A 22,046-nucleotide genomic window follows, 5' to 3' on the forward strand; every position below is an offset into this window, starting at 1 on the left:
ATGTGCCAGTAATATGGGTAAGATCTAACTGTTTGGACTAGAATCAAGCAGTTTTTACTGTAGTAATGGTGCAAGCTTGCCGCTAATGAATCTGCGCTTGGGAAACAACGGTACAGTGGAGCCTTATTATTACAAAAATTATTCCCCGAAAAATACACATATATACATATGCTTAGGGTTATTGTCCTGTTGGAAGGTGAACCTTCACCCCAGTCTGGAGATCCTGAGCACTGTGGAGCAGCTTTTCATCAAGGATTTCTCTGTACTTTGCTCTATTCATCTTTCCCTCGATGCTGACTAGTCTCCCAGTCCTTGCCGCTAAAAAACATCCCCACAGCATGAGGCTGTCACCACCATGCTTCACCGTAGGTGAATGTGATGTGACGCTAGAGTTCAATCTTGGTTTCATCAGACCAAAGAATCTTGTTTCTCATGGTCTGAGTCTTTAGGTGCCTTTGCCAAACTCCAAGCGGGCTGTCATGTGCCTTTTACTGAGGAGTGGCTTCCGTCTGGCCACTCTACCATAAAGGCCTGATAGGGGGAGTGCTGCAGAGATGATTGTCCTTCTGGAAGGATCTCCCATCTCCACAGAGGAACTCTGGAGCTCTGTCAGAGTGACCAGGGTTTTTTGTCACCTCCCTGACCAAGGCCCTTCTCCCCCGATTGCTCAGTTTGGCCGGGCGGCCAGCTCTAGGAAGAGTCTTGGTGGTTCCAAACTTATTCCATTTAAGAATTATGGATGCCACTGTGTTTTTGGGGACCTTCAATGCTGCAGAAATGTTTTGGTACCCTTCCCCAGATCTGTGCGTCGACACAATCCTCTCTGAGCTCTACGGTCAATTACTTCAACCTCATGGCTTGGTTTTTGCTCTGACATGCACTGTCAACTGTGGGACCTTACATACACAGGTGTGTGACTTTCCAAATCATGTCCTATCAATTGAATATACCACAAGTGGACTCCAATAAAGTTGAAGAAACATCTCAAGGATGATCAATGGAAACCGGTGCATCCTGAGCTCAATTTAGAATCTCATAGCAAAGGGTCGTAATACTTATGTAAAGAAGGTATCTGTTTTTACTTGTAATACATTTGCAAACATTTCTAAAAACCTGTTTTCGCTTTCTCATTATGGGGTATTGTGTGAAGATAAATGAGGAAATGTTTTTATTTGATCAATTTTAGAATAAGGCTGTAACGTAACAAAATTAGGAAAAGGAATCTGAACACTTTCCGAATGTCCAATCAATTGAATTTACCACAGGTGGACTCCAATCAAAAGTTTGGACACACCTACTCATTCAAGGTTTCCTTATTTTTTTTTCTATTTTCTACATTGTAGAATAATGGTGAAGACATCAAAACTATGAAATAACACACATGGAATCATGTAGTAACTAAAAAAGTGTTAAACAAATCAGAACATATTTTAGATGTTAGATTCTTCAAATTAGCCAACCTTTGCCTTGACAGCTTTGCACACTCTTGGCATTCTCTCAACCAGCTTCATGAGGTAGTCACCTGGAATACATTTGAATTAACAGGTGTGCCTTGTTAAAAGTTCATTTGTTGAATTTCATTCCTTCTTAATACGTTTGAGCCAAAAATACGTTACGTTTGCAATACGTTTGCAGCCCAAATAAATACTTCAGAGTTCAAGTAACAGACACATCTCAACATCAACTGTTCAGAGGAAACTGCGTGAATCAGGCCTTCATGGTCAAATTGCTGCAAAGAAACCACTACTAAAGGACACCAATAAGAATAAGAGACTTGCTTGGGCCAAGAAACACGAGCAATGGACATCAGACCGGTGGAAATCTGTCCTTTGGTCTGATGAGTCCAAATTTTAGATTTTTGGTTCCAACCGCCGTGTCTTTGTGAGACGCACAGTAGGTGAAAGGATGATCTCCACATGTATGGCTCCCACCGTGAAGCACGGAGGAGGTGATGTGATTGTGTGGGGGTGCTTTGCTGGTGACACGGTCTGATTTATTTAGAATTCAATGCACACTTAACCAGCATGGCTACCACAGCATTCTGCAGCAATACGCCATACCATCTGGTTTGCCCTTAGTGGGATAATCATTTGTTTTTCAACAGGACAATGACACAAAACAAACCTCCAGGCTGTGTAAGGGCTATTTGACCAAGAACGAGAGTGATTGTAGTGCTGCATCAGATGACCTGGCCTCCTCAATCACCCGACCTCAACCAAATTGAGATGTTTGGGATGAGTTGGACCGCAGAGTGAAGGAAAAGCAGCCAACAAGTGCTCAGCATATGTGGGAACTCATTCAAGACTGTTGGAAAAGCATTCCAGGTGAAGCTGGTTGAGAGAATGGCAAGAGTGTGCAAAGCTGTCATCAAGGCAAGGGGTGTCTACTTTATAGAATCTCAAATACAAAATATATTCTGATTTGTTTAACACTTTTCTGGTTACTACATGATTCCATATGTGTTAGTTCATAGTTTCGATGTCTTCACTATTATTCTACAATGTAGAATTTCCCGGGTGGCGCAGTGGTCTAGGGCACTGCATCGCAGTGCTAGCTGCGCCACCAGAGTCTCTGGGTTCGCGCCCAGGCTGGGCTGGGTTCGCGCCCAGGCTCTGTCGCAGCCGGCCGCAACCGGGAGATCCGTGGGGCGACGCACAATTGGCATAGCGTCGTCCGGGTTAGGGAGGGTTTGGCCGGTAGGGAGGGTTTGGCCGGTAGGGATATCCTTGTCTCAGTATGTAAAAATGTAATAAAATGTATGCACTCTACTGTAAGTCGCTCTGGATAAGAGCGTCTGCTCTTGGCCGGTAGGGATATCCTTGTCTCAGTATGTAAAAATGTAATAAAATGTATGCACTCTACTGTAAGTCGCTCTGGATAAGAGCGTCTGCTAAATGACTAAAATGTAAAATGTAAAATGTAGAAAATAGTAAAAATAAAGACAAACCCTTGAATGAGTAGGTGTGTCCAAACTTTTGACTGGTACTGTATATATTGTATATACAGAGGCCAATGGTGACCAGTGGCCTCTACGATTATGTTCCTACATTTCTTTTGTTTACTCTTTTATACATTTATTTCTTCATTCCTCTTATAAATCAAAATGCATTTCTTGGAGTCAAAGGTTTGTGTGTGCGTGTTGTTTGTGGGTTAGACCATAACTAATGCGGTCTTGAGTCAAACATAGATAGGGGTATGTGTGCTACAGGCAACTCTGTTGAGTAATATCATTTTTTGTAGACAAGTGTTGCTTCATGAGGTTTATATGTGACACACACACACACACACACACACACACACACACACACACACACACACACACACACACACACACACACACACACACACACACACACACACACACACACACACTTTTCACTGATATCGGCTACTCATTGGCGGATGGACTAGGGGTGGAGTGCACAGACGAGGCCTCCATCAATATGATACTTTCTTAGCACTGCTAAAGCCATCTGGGGAACGTCACCAGCACAATACAGACCTCTTTTGTTCTTGACACTTTCATTCTTCTGTGATTTACGGCTTGCGTGGATAATACACATTCGTACGGAAGGAAATAACTTGCCGGCACGGGAAAACACTTAAGACTATCACCTTTTGATGGGGCGCTGAGGTTTCTCACTAACTGACAAACTTCCCCTACAGTGAGTGTAAAGCCTTTTGACACACTAAAATGTTTGAAATCCAAGATGGCTTTGAGAGATGACAGCAGATTTCCCATGTGGAGGATCGCTCAGACGCGGCGGTGTTACGTCTGGACCGGCGCGTGGGATAAAGAGGACAAATTAAAGACCCTGGCTCCTTGAGGCAACTTAATTCCAGGCCCGATGAAACCTAAACTTGTACCTGGAATCTTTCCGGAAGTGTCCTCTATTTCCAGGTTTGAGGGGGGCGACAGAAGGAGGCATGAAGTGGGTCTTGTTCCTCTGTGTGCATACCAAGGAGTCGCTGGCCTCCATAAAGAATGTCATGGACAAGGGCGCTCTGTCCAAACACAGCTGTCCAAGCAGGATAACTCACACACACACTGTCCTAAACTTTACATATACCTGTACAGCACACACACACACACACACACACACACACACACACACACACACACACACACACACACACACACACACACACACACACACACACACACACACACACACACGCGCCAGAGTCAGGCCCTGCTAGCTCAGTATTTGTTTCCATCTCCCTGTGTGTGCATCCACATTGGCTGCCTGTTCTTTAAGTGTCCCTGGGGGGGGGGGCTGAGGGGCCTTGGGGGCTGAGGGGCCAGAGAGGCTGAGAACTAAGCCTTCTTAATAAAGCCCCAGCATCTCGCCTCCCTCTTTCCTTCTCTCCCCCAGAGAGCAAACATCTCTCAGCGACACGCATTATTTCCCAAAATCCCCTCTCCATCATTAAAGACGGACACACAGTCTGCATTCCTTCTCCCCCTTCATCCCCATCTACCAAAGAGGTTTAACCCAAAGCTGGCCCCGTAACCATGGCGACGGACAAACAGAAAGACGGACGACAGAGTTGTTGGGTTCAAAAGAGGGAACCTTTGCTCATTAAATTATTTGACATGGGGACAAAAACGTGGGGGAGGGGGGGTGGTCGAGAGGCACAGAGAGGGGCAGAAGTAAAAAAGATCCTCGACTTCTCAGGCATTGAAATACCTTGCGTGCTGCCCCGTACACCAACCCCAATTCATGCAAACCTGAGGAGGCCAACTCTCATAGAACCAATTGGATTGCAAAGGAAACTTCTCCTGTTCAGCATTTGAAAACGTTCTTGCCAGTTAGAGAGGGCTCTTCACCCAAAAGATCAAAGACTTGAACAGTGTCTAGACTCTTGGTGGGCCTTGGTTCCTCTGGTTTAAAATATTGTGGGGGAGCGTGTTGACTGTTTTCATTCTGTATTCTTTTCCAATAGTCTGGCCAGCGACTAAAGGAGGAGACACATGTAGACTGTTTTCACAGGAGCCATCTTGGACAAGACCGTGGCCTGAAATCAATGACAAATGCTTGCACGGCCTTTGAGGAGCGAATATATAAAAATATATATGAGGCAGCGTGAGTATAAAAAGCAGCTTCAGAATATAAAGTGGCTCCAAATGAGTGCACGGCCCGCCTAAGAGCTCTCTCTGTTTCTCTCAAAATGAAACAAGAATATTATTAAAAACTCTCAGACTATAATCATTCATTCCTTCATTCATTCAATCTCCAAACCCATAATCATTTGTTTTCCGCCAATCCGGCTCTTTCGGGGAAAAGCTCTGCCGTTCCCCGGAGTTGTGAAGCCACCCGGTTATTAAGGAGTCATGGCTTTCCCCTGCCAGTTGGAGAGGCCCCAGACCCTGGTCTCTGCTCTGCTCTGGCCTCTGTGGAGCTGAGCTGGTCTGACATTAAGCAAGGCCACATGTGACCGGGGGTGGTCAGGGGCAGCTTTCTGTCACCGAAGACAAAACATCAGTCACTACAGTGACAGGGCTGGACACACTCCAAGCCCAGGGGGAAAGTATAGGCATCTCCATATTCATCCCCTTATTTATACAGTCATCCATCCCCACAAAGTGACAAAATATCCAATATGAATGTACAAATCTAATGTAGATATGGAATATCAAACAGCACTATATCTAGTTATGCATCTAAGCCCAGCGAGCCCATCTCTGACCAATCCTATCCTGCCATGTCAAGCACAATACTGAACGTTTTGGAGACTGGGGTTTGAAAGGGCTAGATTGGTTACATCACTAGGGTGCAGGATATGATGGGTCTGTTGTGTGTGTGTGTGTGTGTGTGTGTGTGTGTGTGTGTGTGTGTGTGTGTGTGTGTGTGTGTGTGTGTGTGTGTGTGTGTGTGTGTGTGTGTGTGTGTGTGTGTGAGTTTAGAAACTTGGTGAACGGGGAACTCATAGTGTGGTCAGGTATCTTTCTCAGTGTCTGACCACTTAAGTCAGCACTCAGAAACGGCCTCTACTCACAAACCAGAGGCACATACACCCTCACATTCCAACCGTGTAAACGGGAGGCTCAGATATGATGTATAAGCTCAGCAGACCCACACCACCACGGCATCAGCATGAGGTTAGCTTGAGAACGAGCCTGTGCTCTTTCGTCTGATGTGTAATCGGACCTATAGTACGACAACATGTCGACACACAGGCTCGGGACGGTATGTCGACTAAAGCTGGGCGATACGGACAAACATCCATATCGCGATAAATTGCCTGAATTGATGCAATAACAATAGAAAGAGAAATAGAAAGATATACGTTCCTAACATTAATGTGCACCACAGTTTATTTATTATCCTTCTACTACTAGTTTGATGGTTGAAGCCATCAATTGTACCATTAACAATCCCCCATATTAGCAAACTTATTTCATTTCAAACTTGACATTTCTGTAGCATAAGCTACTTATCGTAAACAATAGCAGCAAAGTGCCTGCAATAAGTGCCCAATAGACATGAATGGTAAATAATGCACTGTGTAGTTTTGGAATCACTTCTATTGTAAATAAGAAAATAATATGTTTCTAAACACTTCTACATTTAATGTGGATGCTACCATGATTATGGATAATCATAAAGAATTGTGAATAACGATGAGAGAGAAAGGTAGAGGCATAAATATCACCCCCCCCCCCAAAAAATGTTAACCTACACTGTTATTGGTAATGGTAAGAGGTTAACCCTTTCAGAGTCACTGTCCTGAACTTTAGATAAAACAGTGTAGAAGACGGAAATGTTGGTGTGATTCTTGGGCAGTAGTCATATACCTCATTTTCACTATGGTCAACCTTAACCATACTGTGCTGGCTCAGATACTTTTTGGGGCACGTGGTCCTTTCCAGCTTGGTTCCAGTAACTATGGTGGATGTGTGACCAGACTAACCCAGTACATCTCGGCTTGGCTCAGTAGTGTGAAAATAGCTCTACTGTACCTGTCTGACACTGCCTTCATAAACTCCTCGAGCAGGTCATCATAGGCCTGGCCTCGTATCCTCTTGTGTCTCAGCCCGATGTACAGAGGGTCCTTCAGCAGCTCCTAGAAAAATGGAGGGGGGGGGGGGGGGGGGGGGGGGTTGGGGTTGGGGTCAGTTCATACAGCTTTTTCCATCTGCAGCAGCTGGGTATGTCATACATACTGTAGGAGCAGACATCACACTGTGAGGCATGAGAGAGAGGAGTTTAGTCTGATTGGATTCCATCTGCTCCTGCATTTTAGACCACTACTTATCTAAAAAAGACTGGGTTAGAGTCCCCAAGGCCGCTATCCTTCAGACTCAGATACCACTGACCCATCACCAAATCAAGTGTTGGCCTTATCACCCTTGTTGGATTGATTTCCATTTCTGTTGTCACTTTTCACTCCTCGCAAGGGCTATTATGGGAGAAACAAAGTCAGACTCGCTGGTAACGCTTAGACCCCTAAATGACCTCGTTGCTGTAGGTAAAAGCTCAAATTAAGCTTCGGGACAAAAATATGTGGAAGTCATTTGCTGACAATCATTGGAAGAAGTAATCCACTCTCCCAAAACTCTTCGTAGAAAACTGTCCTCTGGTCAGAAAAGTGCATCTTTTTTTGTGTGCAATTACAACAGGTTAAACCTTAAATCGGCCTATCATGCCTCTTTACTAGTGATTCCAATGCCGCTGGTGCTGGCTGGATTTGTATCAGGCCTAAATTTTGGATAAAAAACACCACACCCTTTCACCAAAGGATGGACCAATGGAGGAACCAATATGATGGGAAAGGTGAAATTAGGTTTGGTTACCATCACAAAGTCCAGTTCACATCCTGAGTAGTTAGTCCGTTTTATTGTGTTCCAAGCTGGCGTGTTATGAATGTTGTTTCGGAGACGGCCAGATTGAGACAGAGAGAAAGAGGGATTGACTAACTATGCTGGCACGTCAGCCCTTTGATTGAGGCCTGAGTCCAGGTCGAGTGCGCACACGCGTGTGTGTGTGTGTGTGTGGGAGAGGAGAGCAATGGCATCTGATATTATAGTGAATATTTAAAAAGGGTTAAAGGGCTTTGAGAGGACAAGAGGAGACATTCTCTTCAAACACAGACCAGGGTAGGATTCTGAGAAGTTTAATTTGTCACCCTTAATATACGTCTCTGCTGTAGCCCCTCACATCTCTTCAGGGAGTGGAAGAGATGAGGCTCTCCTCTATTCATAATGTTAAGTGCTCCCTTTACCCCAATTGATGGAGAGATGAAGGGATGAGAGGGAGGAAGGCGTGGAGTTGGGATAAGGATCAGGAGCAGAGGTCGCTGGGCATGTGTGTGTGTGACAGTATGTGGGTATGTGTGTGTGTGTTTCTGTGTGTGTAGCTTGTCTGCATGTCTGTGGTGATCCTGATGGAGTGCTTGGTGAAGAGGGGCCTGGGTTTAGAGGGGCCCTGTATGTGATTTATCACACACACACACACACATACACACACATACACACACACACACACTTTGATGTGCACTTAACACACACACTACATCATGTCCACTCTGCAATGTGTCTCTTCTTTGATGTGGTCAGCTAGTGTGTTTTATTGTGTGTTTTTATACTGTACTTCTTCTATTTGTCTTATCTATCTCTGGCATGTCTGTAAAGAGAGCCACTTGGAGCCAGGTTCTAAACGCGGGATGTCCTCCCTAGGCTACTGCCAGTCTTCTACCCCCATCCCCAATCCTGGCCCCCCTGTCTGCCTCACTGTTTGCTTCAGTGGGGGCTCCTCAGAAGAGGAAGGGGAGGACCATCCTCCTCAGTGAATTTCATTTTTAGATAAAACTACACTAAATATATTCGTATTTCACCAAATAATTTATTAAAACACACTGTTTTGCAATGAAGGTCTACAGTAGTCTCAACAGCACTCTGTAGGGTAGCACTATGGTGTAGCTGGAGGACAGCTAGCTTCCGTCCTCCTCTGGTTACATTAACGAGGCTCATGGTTCTCACCCCCTTCCATAGACTTACACAGTAATTATGACATCTTCCGTAGGACGTCCTCCAACCTATTAGAGCTCTTGTAGCATGAACTGACATGTTGTCCACCCAATCAAAAGATTAGAGAATGAATCTAGTACTGAAAGCATAAGCTACAGCTAGCTAGCACTGCAGTGCAAAACATGTTTTGAGTAGTTGACTCCGAGAGAGAAAGACAATAGTTAAACAGTTTTGAACAAATTGTGACAATGATCTAGGCTGTGTGTAGCAGTTATGATACGGTTTGGCTTGGAAAGTTTTTTTCACCTGGTCACATACAGCTGATGTGTTGTGAATTGAAGTCCACAAGCAAAGGGAAAAGGTGAGAAGCAGGAGAGCGCATAGATGTGAAAAGGAATACAACGTGGCTGCTATGAAAGTGAACTCTGAAGGGACACCCAACTTTGGGTCCAGGAGAGCCCACCCAACACATTGTGTGGAATGACATCACCGGGGTCTCATTTCAGTGTGTGTGTTGTGACACAGAGGTTATACCAGGTAATATCAGTGAAAGAGAAAGGGAGAGAAAGAGAGAGTGAGTGGGAGAGCGAAAGAGCGAGATGAGAGAGGGACAACTTTCCCATAACACTCACTGTTTAGTTTATTTCCCACAAGCCACATTTAGATTAACGGTCATTTAGAGAAAAACAAATGTATGTGTTGTATACTCACTCTACAGATCTGTTTATTGGGAGGGAAAACAACGTGCAGACACAGAGACATGTCTTACTGATGAGTGTGAGTGTATACAGTTGAAGTCGGAAGTTTACATACACTTAGGTTGGAGTCATGAAAACTTGTTTTTCAATCACTCCACAAATTTCTTGTTGACAAACTAGTTTTGGCAAGTCGGTTAGAACATCTACTTTGTGTATGACACAAGTCATTTTTCCAACAATTGTATACTGACAGATTATTTCCCTTATAATTCACTGTATCACATTTCCAGTGGGTCAGACGTTTACATACACTAAGTTGACTGTGCCTTTAAACAGCTTGGAAAATTCCAGAAAATGATGTCATGGCTTTAAAGCTTCTGATAGGCTAATTGACGTCATTTGAGTCAATTGGAGGTGTACCTGTGGATGTATTTCAAGGCCTACCTTCAAACTCAGTGCTTCTTTGCTTGACATCATGGGAAAATCAAAAGAAATCAGCCAAGACCTCAGAAAAAAAATTGTAGACCTCCACAAGTCTGGTTCATCTTTGGGAGAAATTTCCAAATGCCTGAAGGTACCACGTTCATCTGTACAAACAAAAGTACACAAGTATAAACCCCATGGGACCACGCAGCCGTCATACCGCTCAGGAAGGAGACGCATTCTGTGTCCTAGAGATTAATGTACTTTGGTGCGAAAAGTGCAAATCAATCCCAGAACAACAGCAAAGGACCTTGTGAAGATGCTGGCAGAAACAGGTACGAAAGTATCTATATCCACAGTAAAACGATTCCTATATCGACATAACATGAAAGGCCGCTCAGATAGGAAGAAGCCACTGCTCCAAAACCGCCATAAAAAAACCAGACTACGGTTTGCAACTGCACAACTGGGGACAAAGATCGTACTTGTTGGAGAAATGTCCTCTGGTCTGATGAAACAAAAATAGAACTGTTTGGCCATAATGACCATTGTTATGTTTGGAGGAAAAAGGGGGAGGCTTGCAAGCCGAAGAACTCCATCCCAACCGTGAAGCACAGGGGTGGCAGCATCATGTTGTGGGGGTGCTTGCTGCAGGAGGGACTGGTGCACTTCACAAAATAGATGGCATCATGAGGAGGAAAATGATGTGGATATATTGAAGCAACATCTCAAGACATCAGTCAGGAAGTTAAAGCTTGGTTGCAAATGGGTCTTCCAAATGGACAATGACCCCAAGCATACTTACAAAGTTGTGGCAAAATGGCTTAAGGACAACAAAGTCAAGGTATTGGAATGGCCATCACAAAGCCCTGACCTCAATCCTATTGAAAATTTGTGGGCAGAACTGAAAAAGCGTGTGTGAGCATGGAGGCCTACAAACCTGACTCAGTTACACCAGCTCTGTCAGGAGGAATGGGCCAAAATTCATCCAACTTATTGTGGGAAGCTTGTGGAAGGCTACACGAAACGTTTGACCCAAGTTAAACAATTTAAAGACAATGCTAACCAAATACTATTTGAGTGTATGTAAACTTCTGACCCACTGGGAATGTGATGAAAGAAATAAAAGCTGAAATAAATCATTCTCTCTACTATTATTCTGACATTTCACATTCTTAAAATAAAGTGGTGATCCTAACTGACGTAAGACAGGGAATGTTTACTAGGATTAAATGTCAGGAAATGTGAAAAACTGAGTTTAAATGTATTTGGCTAAGGTGTATGTAAACTTCCGACTTCAGCTGTATGTCTGTGTGTGGAAAATAGACGAGAGAGAGAGGTGTGCATCTGTGTATGTGCTTGTGTATGTGATGAGATTCAAGAGAGCTGAATGATGCGTCTTTAACAGAAACAGTGTGTGTGTGTGTGTATGCGTGTGTGCGTTTGTGTGTGCGTCAGAGGGAGAGAGGGAGATGTCCACAGGTAGCAGGAACCCCACAGCGCAGCACATCCCATAAATCACAAACATCCTATACAGGAGCTCTGCCATATCCCATCTGTTCACTGTACATGCCCCCAAAACATTACCCCTGGACATGCTCCCAAAACATTACCCTTGGACATGCTCCCAAAACATTACCCCTGGACATGCTCCCAAAACATTACCCCTTGCTTTATCATGTTCTGGAATTACACACTACCACAGGGAGAAGAAACTGACTGGGGGAGATCCAGGCCGAGTCTCACATAGCACCCTACAGTATTTCCTAATTCCTATATACTTTTGACCAGGTCCCATAGGGAATAGGGTGCCATTTTGGACACAACCCAGTCTTTCCAGTCAAGGTCCAGACGTCGCATGCCTGACCTCAGTCAAGGACTCCTCATACCTACCCAAGGTCAGAAATAAGCCGATAATAACAGTCATGTTTTCAATGATTTACTGCCTACCTCCCGCCACCTCTTACCGCTGTGTAACCCTCTGTCTGTAGGGGCTGGAGCATGGCATCAGGCATGAGACCAGTGTGTCTGAGATAATATATGATGAGTCATGCCAAAGGAACTCCATGTGGTTTAAGACACACAGGCACTCCATTTATCATATTACAACTCATTTGGCCTGTCATCGCTTTAGAACAATGGAAAACTAGAGACTAGAGTGCAAGGTCCTAGTTCTCCTGAGGTTGTGTATCACATGCGCACACACACATAAATCTGTGCGTGTGTCGAGGCATACATGGGTGCGCCCGTGCCTGAATGAGTGTTTGTGTGCCTGTAGTGATCCTGATGGAGTGCTTGATGGCACATGCTGCTGCCAGGGTGGGTGAGTTGATTTTTAAGGTAAATGTGCTTGGCTTGTCATAAACTCTGTCAGATGCTGCTGTGTGAGATTATTTTGCAGTGCTACATCTGCAAACACTTTACACGTTTGGAAAACAAGAGGCAGAAACCTGTAAATCCCCGGAGTGTGAGGAAGAACACCTTTTCACACATGAAGGTTACGACCCATTTTAGCACTGTGTGATTTGAAGAACTGCTCATTATTCTCAACAGTTGCAGTGCAGCCCCTGCCACAGACACACATCGTACAAAGGGAGAGTAGCATGACATATGAGCACACACCGCTAAATGCACACATATAATAAAAATATTCCTTACACATGCATACATAAACTCAGCAAAAAAAGAAACGTCCCTTTTTCAGGAACCTGTCTTTCAAAGACATGGGCACAAACCCATCATCGCTGGACCAGACAGGACTGGCAAAAAGTGCTCTTCACTCACAAGCCGCGGTTTAGTCTCACCAGGGGGATGGTTGGATTCGCGTTTATCGTCGAAGGAATGAGCGTTACACCGAGGCCTGTACTCTGGAGCGGGATCGATTTGGAGGTGAAGGGTCCGTCATGGTCTGGGGCGGTGTGTCACAGCATCATCGGACTGAGCTTGTTGTCATTTCAGGCAATCTCAACACTGTGTGTTACAGGGAAGACATCCTCCCTCATGTGGTACCCTTCCTGCAGGCTCATCCTGACATGACCCTCCAGCATGACAAAGCCACCAGCCATACTACTCGTTCTGTGCGTGATTTCCTGCAAGACAGGAATGTCAGTGTTCTGCCATGGCCAGCGAAAAGCCCGGATCTCAATCCCATTGACCACATCTGGGACCTGTTGAATCGGCGGGTGAGGGCTAGGGCCATTCCCCCCAGAAATGTCCGGGAACTTGCAGGTGCCTTGGTGGAAGAGTGGGGTAACATCTCACAGCAAGAACTGGCAAATCTGGTGCAGTCCATGAGGAGGATATGCACTGCAGTACTTAATGCAGCTAGTGGCCACACCGGATACTGACTGTTCATTTTGATTTTGACCCCCCCTTTGTTCAGGGACACATTATTCAATTTCTGTTAGTCACATGTCTGTGGAACGTGTTTAGTTTATGTCTCAGTTGTTGAATCTTGTTATGTTCATACAAATATTTACACATGTTAAGTTTGCTGAGAATAAACGCAGTTGACAGTGTTAGGACGTTACTTTTTGTTGCTGAGTTTACATACATACATACAGTTGAAGTTCGAAGTGTACATACACTTAGGTTGGAGTCATTAAAACTCGTTGTTCAACCACTACACAACTTTCTTGTTAACAAACTATAGTTTTGGCAAGTCAGTTAGGACATCTACTTTGTGCATGACAGTGTTTTCCAACAATTGTTTACAGACAGATTATTTCACTTATAATTCACTGTATCACATTTCCAGTGGGTCAGACGTTTACATACACTAAGTTGACTGTGCCTTTAAACAGCTTGGAAAATTCCAGAAAATTATGTCATGGCTTTAGAAGCTTCTGATAGGCTAATTGACATAATTTGAGTCAATTGGAGGTGTAACTGTGGATGTATTTCAAGGCCTACCTTCAAACTCAGTGCCTCTTTGCTTGACATCATGGGAAAATCAAAAGAAATAAGCCAAGAACTCCGAAAAAAAATTGTAGACCTCCACAAGTCTGGTTCATCCTTGGGAGCAATTTCCAAACGCCTGAAGGTATCACATTCATCTGAACAAACAATAGTACGCAAGAATAAACACCATGGGACCACGCAGCCATCATACCGCTCAGGAAGGAGATGCGTTCTGTCTCCTAGAGACGAAAAAGTGCAAATCAATTCCAGAACAACAGCAAAGGACCTTGTGAAGATGCTGGGGGAAACAGGTACAAAAGTATCTATATCCAGAGTAAAACAAGTCCTATATCGACATAACCTGAAAGGCCGCTCAGCAAGGATTCACCCAACTTATTGTGGGAAGCTTGTGGAAGGCTATCCGAAATGTTTGACCCAAGTTAAACAATTTAAAGGCAACGCTACCAAATACTAATTAAGTGTATGCAAACTTCTGACCCACTGGGAATGTGATGAAAGAAATAAAATCTGAAATAAATCATTCTCTCTACTATTATTCTGACATTTCACATTCTTAAAATAAAGTGGTGATCCTAACTGACCTAAGACAGGGAATTTTTACAAGGATTAAATGTCAGGAATTGTGTAAAACTGAGTGTAAATGTATTTGGCTAAGGTGTATGTAAACTTCCGACTTCAGCTGTACATACAGAAATGAATAGAGGAACATAGAAGGTAGACAGACAGACAAATCCAGACGTAGCAGAGAAACACATCGCAAACATGCACGCACACAGACACTACAGACACATACTCTTAGAAAAAAGGAGAACAATTTTTGTTTCCAGGTAGAACCATCTGTGAAAACCAAAAAGGGTTCTTCAAAGAGTTTCCCTATGGGGACAGCCAAAGAAACCTTTTAGGTTCTAGATAGCCCTTTTTTCTAAGAGTGCAGACACACACACACACACAAATATATGGCAATAAACCCCCATTTGCTCTCATCCTCTGGGAGCAGCTACAGAGTGCATTGAGGACACAGACAAAGACTCTGAGGCAGCTAGTTAAAGTGGGTATTTTGATGCCTATAAACGTACGGGAAGAGTTTAGAATCCCCCAAGCATCCCTAAACTGGATCTGTGCACCATAGATGGCTTCTGGATAGTCTATGGTCTTTCAAAATCTTTCAATAGAACAATAGAGTTCATGCATAGAAGTGTCTATGGAGATGCCACTAAAGAGATGGGGGCCAAAGGCCATGGTATTTACCTCTGCTATGAGGTAGAACAGAGTGGGAGAAACTGGCAGAGAGAAAGAAAACATAATCCTATTCACCAAGATCCAATGCCACCTACTGTATTCATGCTGTAGTGCAAGATCTTTTATAGGTTCTCTCATAGGCCTTTTATGTGTGTTTTATGAATAAGGGGGATTTCTGCTGGTTCTCAGTGTGGTTTGATGAAGTGTGAATTGGCCACCCAACATAAGAGAACATGGAGAGAGTTTGTGGACACCATCCACACAGCGAATGCTACCGCTGACAAGGATAGGGCTAGTCCCTCTGTTCAACTCTGCTTCAGGTCTCCTTCCCTTTCCCTCCCCCTTCCATTATTTATCCCTCTTTTATACTGGTGTCCTCGTTTTGTTGCCCATGGAGTGTCTCTCATTATTTCTGTCCATCTCCATTGATTATTGCCAGTCGTTTACATCTTTGACCGGTCCTATACCCAGGTAACCCCAAATCCATCTCCCTCTTCTTTCCTCCCACCCTTTATCCATCTATCCTTCTTTCACAGTGATGTCTTCTTTTATGTCTCATTCTCAGCATCTTGAGAACTGTCTAGATCATGTCTATCCTTGACCAGACCGACCCAACTAACCCCAAATCACCATTTATCCTCTCCCCAACTCTTATACTGAAACACAATCAGTGGCTAGGAGAGCAGGTCCAGGCCCAGGAAATCAGAGGATGGCTCAGAGTTGACTCAGCTGTGGCTTAAAAACCAGGCAGCAGGCATGTGGTGGCAGTGCCACACCCTTGGCCCAGCTCTGGATGACATGGAGAAAATACACAGAGTTTAAATATAGCCGTATACACAACACAGACTATTCTTAGTTTGCTCCTGTTTAACAGTGTAGCCACAGCACACGTGCCGCCCAGCCTAGAGTGAGGCTCCTCTTTTAGCTATAAAGAGAGAGGGCCAGGCCATACATAGGACCAATGGGATCAGCAGGAAAAACCAAACCAGAAGGCCTCTTTGAATACTGTTGACTGGCGGTGCTGGCGGAATTAATAGGTTATTTTCTAGCTGGCATGGGTGAACGGTGCTGCTTTCCTCAGTTGCGTTTCCTGGTTGTAAAGTGTTAGAATTTCTCGTTTCTTGGCGGTTAGTGTTTGGAAATTGGAGTTTGGAGACTGAGGGGCTTACCTGGTCTATAACGTATTGACTTGAGGGTATTTTCTTAGCTGACAAATTACCTCTAGCATATAATATGTTACAAAGTTGACCGTTTTTTGTTATGTAGTTGACAAGTGACAAGTGTAGGATAAAGTGACGTGGATCATCTTGTTTGTATGTAGCTATGTATTCATTTGGTTGTTAGGTGTGTCTCCTCTTACCTCATTGTCTGTGCCCACATCCAGCATGACTGGCAGACACTGCTGGGGTGGCATGCCTCCACAGGCCGTGTAGAGTGCCAGTTTGCCCACAGGGATACCCATACCGTAGCAGCCCAGGTCCCCCAGGCCCAGGATCCTCTCTCCGTCCGTCACACACACCGCCTGTCAATCACATCACATCTGTCAATCATACCTGTGATTCTATGTCAACCTAAATACATTATCAGTCAGAGCAGACTGTCTATGGCTCTTGATGTCATTTCCTTTCGGCTTCCTGTTTGAAATTAACCAAATAAGCTCTCAGAATAGCCAAAAATGTTATAATATCAGGCAGTGAAAATACAGTAACTAGCAAATAACGCCAGCATATTCATTAGCCAATCAGTTACAGTAAGTGTACATGATTAAACAGGAAATAGTCACACTACGTCAACAGTGAAGAGGCGACTCCGGGATGCTGGGTTCCTCTGTCCAGTGTCTGTTCTTTGCCCATCTTAATCTTTCCTTCTAATTGGCCAGTCTGAGATATGGCTTTTTCTTTGCAACTCTGCCTAGAAGGCCAGCATCCCGGAGTCGCCTCTTCACTGTTGACGTGGTGTTTTGCGGGTCCTATTTAATGAAGCAGCAACACATGACAACACAGCATGGTGGCAACACAACATGGTAGCAGCACAAAACATGGTACAAACATTATTGAGCACAGACAACAACAGCACAAAGGGCAAGAAGGTCGAGACAACAATACATCACCCCATAGCAGCCACAAATGTCAATAACAGTGTCCATGATTGAGTCTTTGAATGAAGAGATTGAGATAAAACTGTCCAGTTTGAGTGTTTGTTGCAGTGACCCAGGTATGTGTGTGCTTTGGGGACCTTTAACAGAATGTGACTGGCAGATTGGGTGTTGTATGTGGAGGATGAGGGCTGCAGTAGGTATCTCAGATAGGGGGGAGTGAGGCCTAAGAGGGTTTAATAAATAAGCATCAACCAGTGGGTCTTGCGACGGGTATAGAGTTTTACAAGCACTGGAGATACAGTTGAAGTCAGAGGTTTACATACACCTTAGCCAAATACATTTACACTCAGTTTTTCACAATTCCTGACATTTAATCCTAGTAAACAATCCCTGTCCCAGTGGGTCAGAAGTTTACATACACCCAATTAGTATTTGGTAGCATTGCTTTTGAATTGTTTAACTTGGGTTAAACATTTTGGGTAGCCTTCCACAAGCTTCCCACAATAGTTGGATGAATTGTGGCCAATTCCTCCTGACAGAGCTGGTGTAACTGAGTCAGGTTTGTAGGCCTCCTTGCTCGCACGCGCTTTTTCAGTTCTGCCCACAAATGTTCTATGGGATTGAGGTCAGGGCTTTGAGATGGCCATTCCAATACCTTGACTTTGTTGTCCTTAAGCCATTTTGCCACAACTTTGTAAGTATGCTTGGGGTCATTGTCCATTTGGAAGACCCATTTGCGACCAAGCTTCAACTTCCTGACTGATGTCTTGAGATGTTGCTTCAATATATCCACATCATTTTCCTCCTCATGATGCCATCTACTTTGTGAAGTGCACTAGTCCGTCTTGCAGCAAATCACCCCCACAACATGATGCTGCCACCCCCATGCTTCATGGTTGGGATGGTGTTCTTTGGCTTGCAGGCCTCCCCCTTTTTCCTCCAAACATAACAATGGTCATTATGGCCAAACAGTTCTAATTTTGTTTCATCAGACAAGAGGATATTTCTCCAAAAAGTACGATCTTTGTTTCCGTGTGCAGTTGCAAACCGTAGCCTGGCTTTTTTATGGCGGTTTTGGAGCGGTGGCTTCTTCCTTGTTGAGCGGCCTTTCAGGTTATGTCGATATAGGACTCATTTTACTGTGGATATAGATACTTTTGTACCTGTTTCCTCCAGCATCTTCAAAAGGTCCTTTGCTGTTGTTCTGGGATTGACTTGCACTTTTCGCACCAAAGTACGTTCATCTCTAGGAGACAGAACGTGTCTCCTTCCTGAGCAGTATGACGGCTGCGTGGTCCCATGGTGTTTATACTTGCGTACTATTGTTTGTACAGATGAACGTGGTACCTTCAGGCGTTTGGAAATACATCCACAGGTACACCTCCAATTGACTCAAGAGGGTGTCAATTATCAGAAGCTTCTAAAGCCATGACATAATTGTCTGGAATTTTCCAAGCGGTTTAAAGGCACAGTCAACTTTGTGTATGTAAACTTCTGACCCATTGGAATTCTGATACAATGAATTATTAGAGAAATAATCTGTCTGTAAACAATTGTTGGACAAATTACTTGTGTCATGCACAAAGTAGATGTCCTAACCGACTTGCCAAAACTATAGTTAGTTAGCAATAAATTTGTGGAGTGGTTGAAAAATGAGTTTTAATGACTCCAACCTAAGTGTATGTAAACTTCTGACTTTAACTGTAAGTAGGGCATTGGATCGTGATAAATTGTTTTAAGAGGTCCTGTGAGCTCAGGCTGCAGAGGAAAATGCCATTGTGTTGACAGCTGTGAACAGGTGCAAGAATGGCTAGCGGCTGCAGCAGGAATACCTGGAAGATTCTTCGTACTGACTCTATATGACAAGATCCTGACTTGATAGGGATGCCTGATGAAGACCTAAGGGTCGAAACGTTGTTGTAAATAAATGTGCTGCGTTTTCCTGTCTGTTTTCCATGAGTTTGCCTACAACTTTAGCACCTGTGGAAAGTACCTGAATGTGTGTATGTTCTTCAGCTTTGCACATAGCTGTCCTGGCATATTAGAGCTCAGTTGGTTGTAATGGCCTCAAACAGGCCAGATCCTAACTGAAGATATCTGTTGAACTTATTGACATCAATGCACGATTTATGAGAAAGTTGGAAAGTATTCAGACCCCTTGACTTTTTCCACATTTTGTTGTTTCGTTACAGCCTTATTCTTATTCTCTCAAACAGAGAATTAGTGAACATAAAAGTTCAATCAGGAGGAACGACAGGGATTATCCAGTCGCAGTACATTCTAATGACCTAAAGCATGACATTTCTACCTTTAGATTTTGTGGCAGAGAGAAAGTTAAGATATCAGACAGGGGAGGTGATATTAATAATACTCTGAGTAAAAGAGAATGTTTTGGGATTTTCACCCCCCAGACATTATTTCCTAAAGGACTTAATCATGAAATGCCTATGTATGTTATGTTGTGAATTTGAACATGAATTATGTGCCTATTTCAGATTACTCTGAGGTTTTTCGAACGATGTACCCAATGATTAATGAAAACTTGCTATGTCCTCATTTTGGTTTTACAGACGTGTTTCATACGTCTTATTTATACACTTTTGTAATATTTATGAAATGCATATTGTTATATTTGGTAGCACTTATTTGTTTTTCCTTTGCCTCCAACCCCCTTCGATGTGTGGAACGGATGTGCGTGGGGCTAGGTCTACATAAGGGTGCAAATTTAAAAAAATTCACTAAAGCTCTGACGAAGGCCGAGAAGCCGATACGTAAGCTTATTAAATATCAGTGATACTATCAAGAGCAGTGTGCGGTTTCCTTTTTCCTTCATCTTGTTCCATGCACCTGCAAAAAAGATTGCTCAGATGTGCGAGTGCCTTTTGAATTTTGTGTTACAGCCTTATTCTAAAATGGATTAAATTGTGTTTTTTTCCATCAATCTACACACAATACCCAACTATGACAAAGCAAAAACAGGTTTACAGAAATGTTTGCTAATTTATTAAAAATAAAATAATTGAAATATCACATTTATATAAGTATTCAGACCCTTTACTCAGTACTTTGTTGAAGCTCCTTTGACCGCGATTACAGCATCGAGTCTTCTTGGGAATGACGCTACAGGCTTGGCACACCTTTATTTGGGGAGTTTCTCCCCTTCTTCTCTGCAGATCCTCTTGAGCTCTGTTGGATGGAGAGCATTGCTGCACAGCTATTTTCAGGTCTCTCCAGAGATGTTCGATCTGGTTCAAGTCTGGGCTCTGGCTGAGCCACTAAAGGACATTCAGAGACTTGTCCCGAAGCCACTCCTGCGTTGTCTTGGATGTGAGTTTAGGGTCATTGTCCTGTTGGAAGGTGAACCTTCACCCCAGTCTGAGGTCCTGAGCGCTCTGGAGCAGGTTTTCATCAAGGATCTCTCTGTACTTTGCTCCGTTCATCTATGCCTTGACCCTGACTAGTCTCCCAGTCCCTGCCGCTGAAAAACATCCCCACAGCGTGATGCTGCCACCACCATGCTTCACCGTAGGGATGGTGCCAGGTTTCCTCCAGATCTGATGCTTGGCATTCAGGCCAAAGAGTTCAATCTTAGTTTTATCAGACCAGAGAATCTTGTTTCTCATGGTCTGAGAGTCCTTTAGGTGCCTTTTGGAAAACTCCAAGAGGGTTGTCATGTGCCTTTTACTGAGGAGTGGCTTCTGTCTGGCCACTACCATAAAGGCCTGTTTGGTGGAGTGCTGCAGAGATGCTTGTCATTCTGGAAGGTTCTCCCATCTCTACAGAGGAACTCTAGAGCTCTGTCAGAGTGATCATCAGTTTCTTGGTCACCTCCCTAACCAAGGCCCTTCTCCCCTGATTGCTCAGTTTGGCCAGGTGGCCAGCTCTAGTAAGAGTCTTGGTGGTTCCAAATATCTTCCATTTAAGAATGATGGAGGCCACTGTGTTCTTGGAGAAATTCAATGCTGTAGACATTGTTTGGTATCCTTCCCCAGATCTGTGCCTCGACACAATCCTGTCTCGTAGCTCTACGGAAATTTTCTTCAACCCCATGGCTTGGTTTTTGCTCTGAAATGCACTGTCAACTGTGGGACCTTATATAGACAGGTGTGTAACTTTCCAAATCATGACCAATCAATTAAATGTACCACAGGTGGACTCCAGTCAAGTTGTAGAAACATCTCAAGGATGATCAATAGAAACAGGATGCACCTGATCTCATTTTCGAATCTCACAGCAAAGGGGCTGAATATTTATGTAAATAAGGTATTTTTTATTTATTTTTTTAAACTTTTTTTGCGTGGTCATTATTTCCAACAAGTCAGTTCGTCAAATTACTGCCCTGCTAGAGCTACCCCGGGCAAATGTAAGTGCTGTTATTGCGAAGTGGAAATGTCTAGGAGCAACAACGGCTCAGCCAAGAAGTGGTAGGCCACATAAGCTCACAGAATGGGACCGCTGCGTGCTGAAGCGCGTAGCACGTAAAAATCATCTGTCCTCGGTTGCAACACTCACAACAGAGTCCCAAACTGCCTCTGGAAGATAAGTCAGCACAAGAACTGCTTGTCGGAAGATTCACAAAATGGGTTTCCATGGCCAGGCAGCCGCACACAAGCCTAAGATCACCATGCGCAATGCCAAGCGTTGGCTGGAGTAGTGTAAAGCTCGCTGCCATTGGACTCTGGAGCAGTGGAAACGC

General features: G+C 44.0%; 1 protein-coding gene across 1 annotated transcript in view; it reads right to left on the reverse strand.

The window, feature by feature from the left end:
• The window catches only part of me1 (malic enzyme 1, NADP(+)-dependent, cytosolic), a 122,551-nt gene that overhangs the window by 16,803 nt on the left and 83,702 nt on the right, over positions 1-22,046 (reverse strand). Inside the window, exons 5-6 of the mRNA XM_038976316.1 lie at positions 16,613-16,774; positions 6,965-7,068 (exon numbers count right to left, since the gene is read on the reverse strand). Of these exons, the coding sequence (XP_038832244.1) occupies positions 6,965-7,068; positions 16,613-16,774 (266 nt within the window). The remainder of the gene's footprint in view (positions 1-6,964; positions 7,069-16,612; positions 16,775-22,046) is intronic.

The sequence above is a fragment of the Salvelinus namaycush genome, chromosome 37 (genome assembly GCF_016432855.1).
Source record: "Salvelinus namaycush isolate Seneca chromosome 37, SaNama_1.0, whole genome shotgun sequence".
Taxonomy (NCBI): Eukaryota; Metazoa; Chordata; class Actinopteri; order Salmoniformes; family Salmonidae; genus Salvelinus; species Salvelinus namaycush.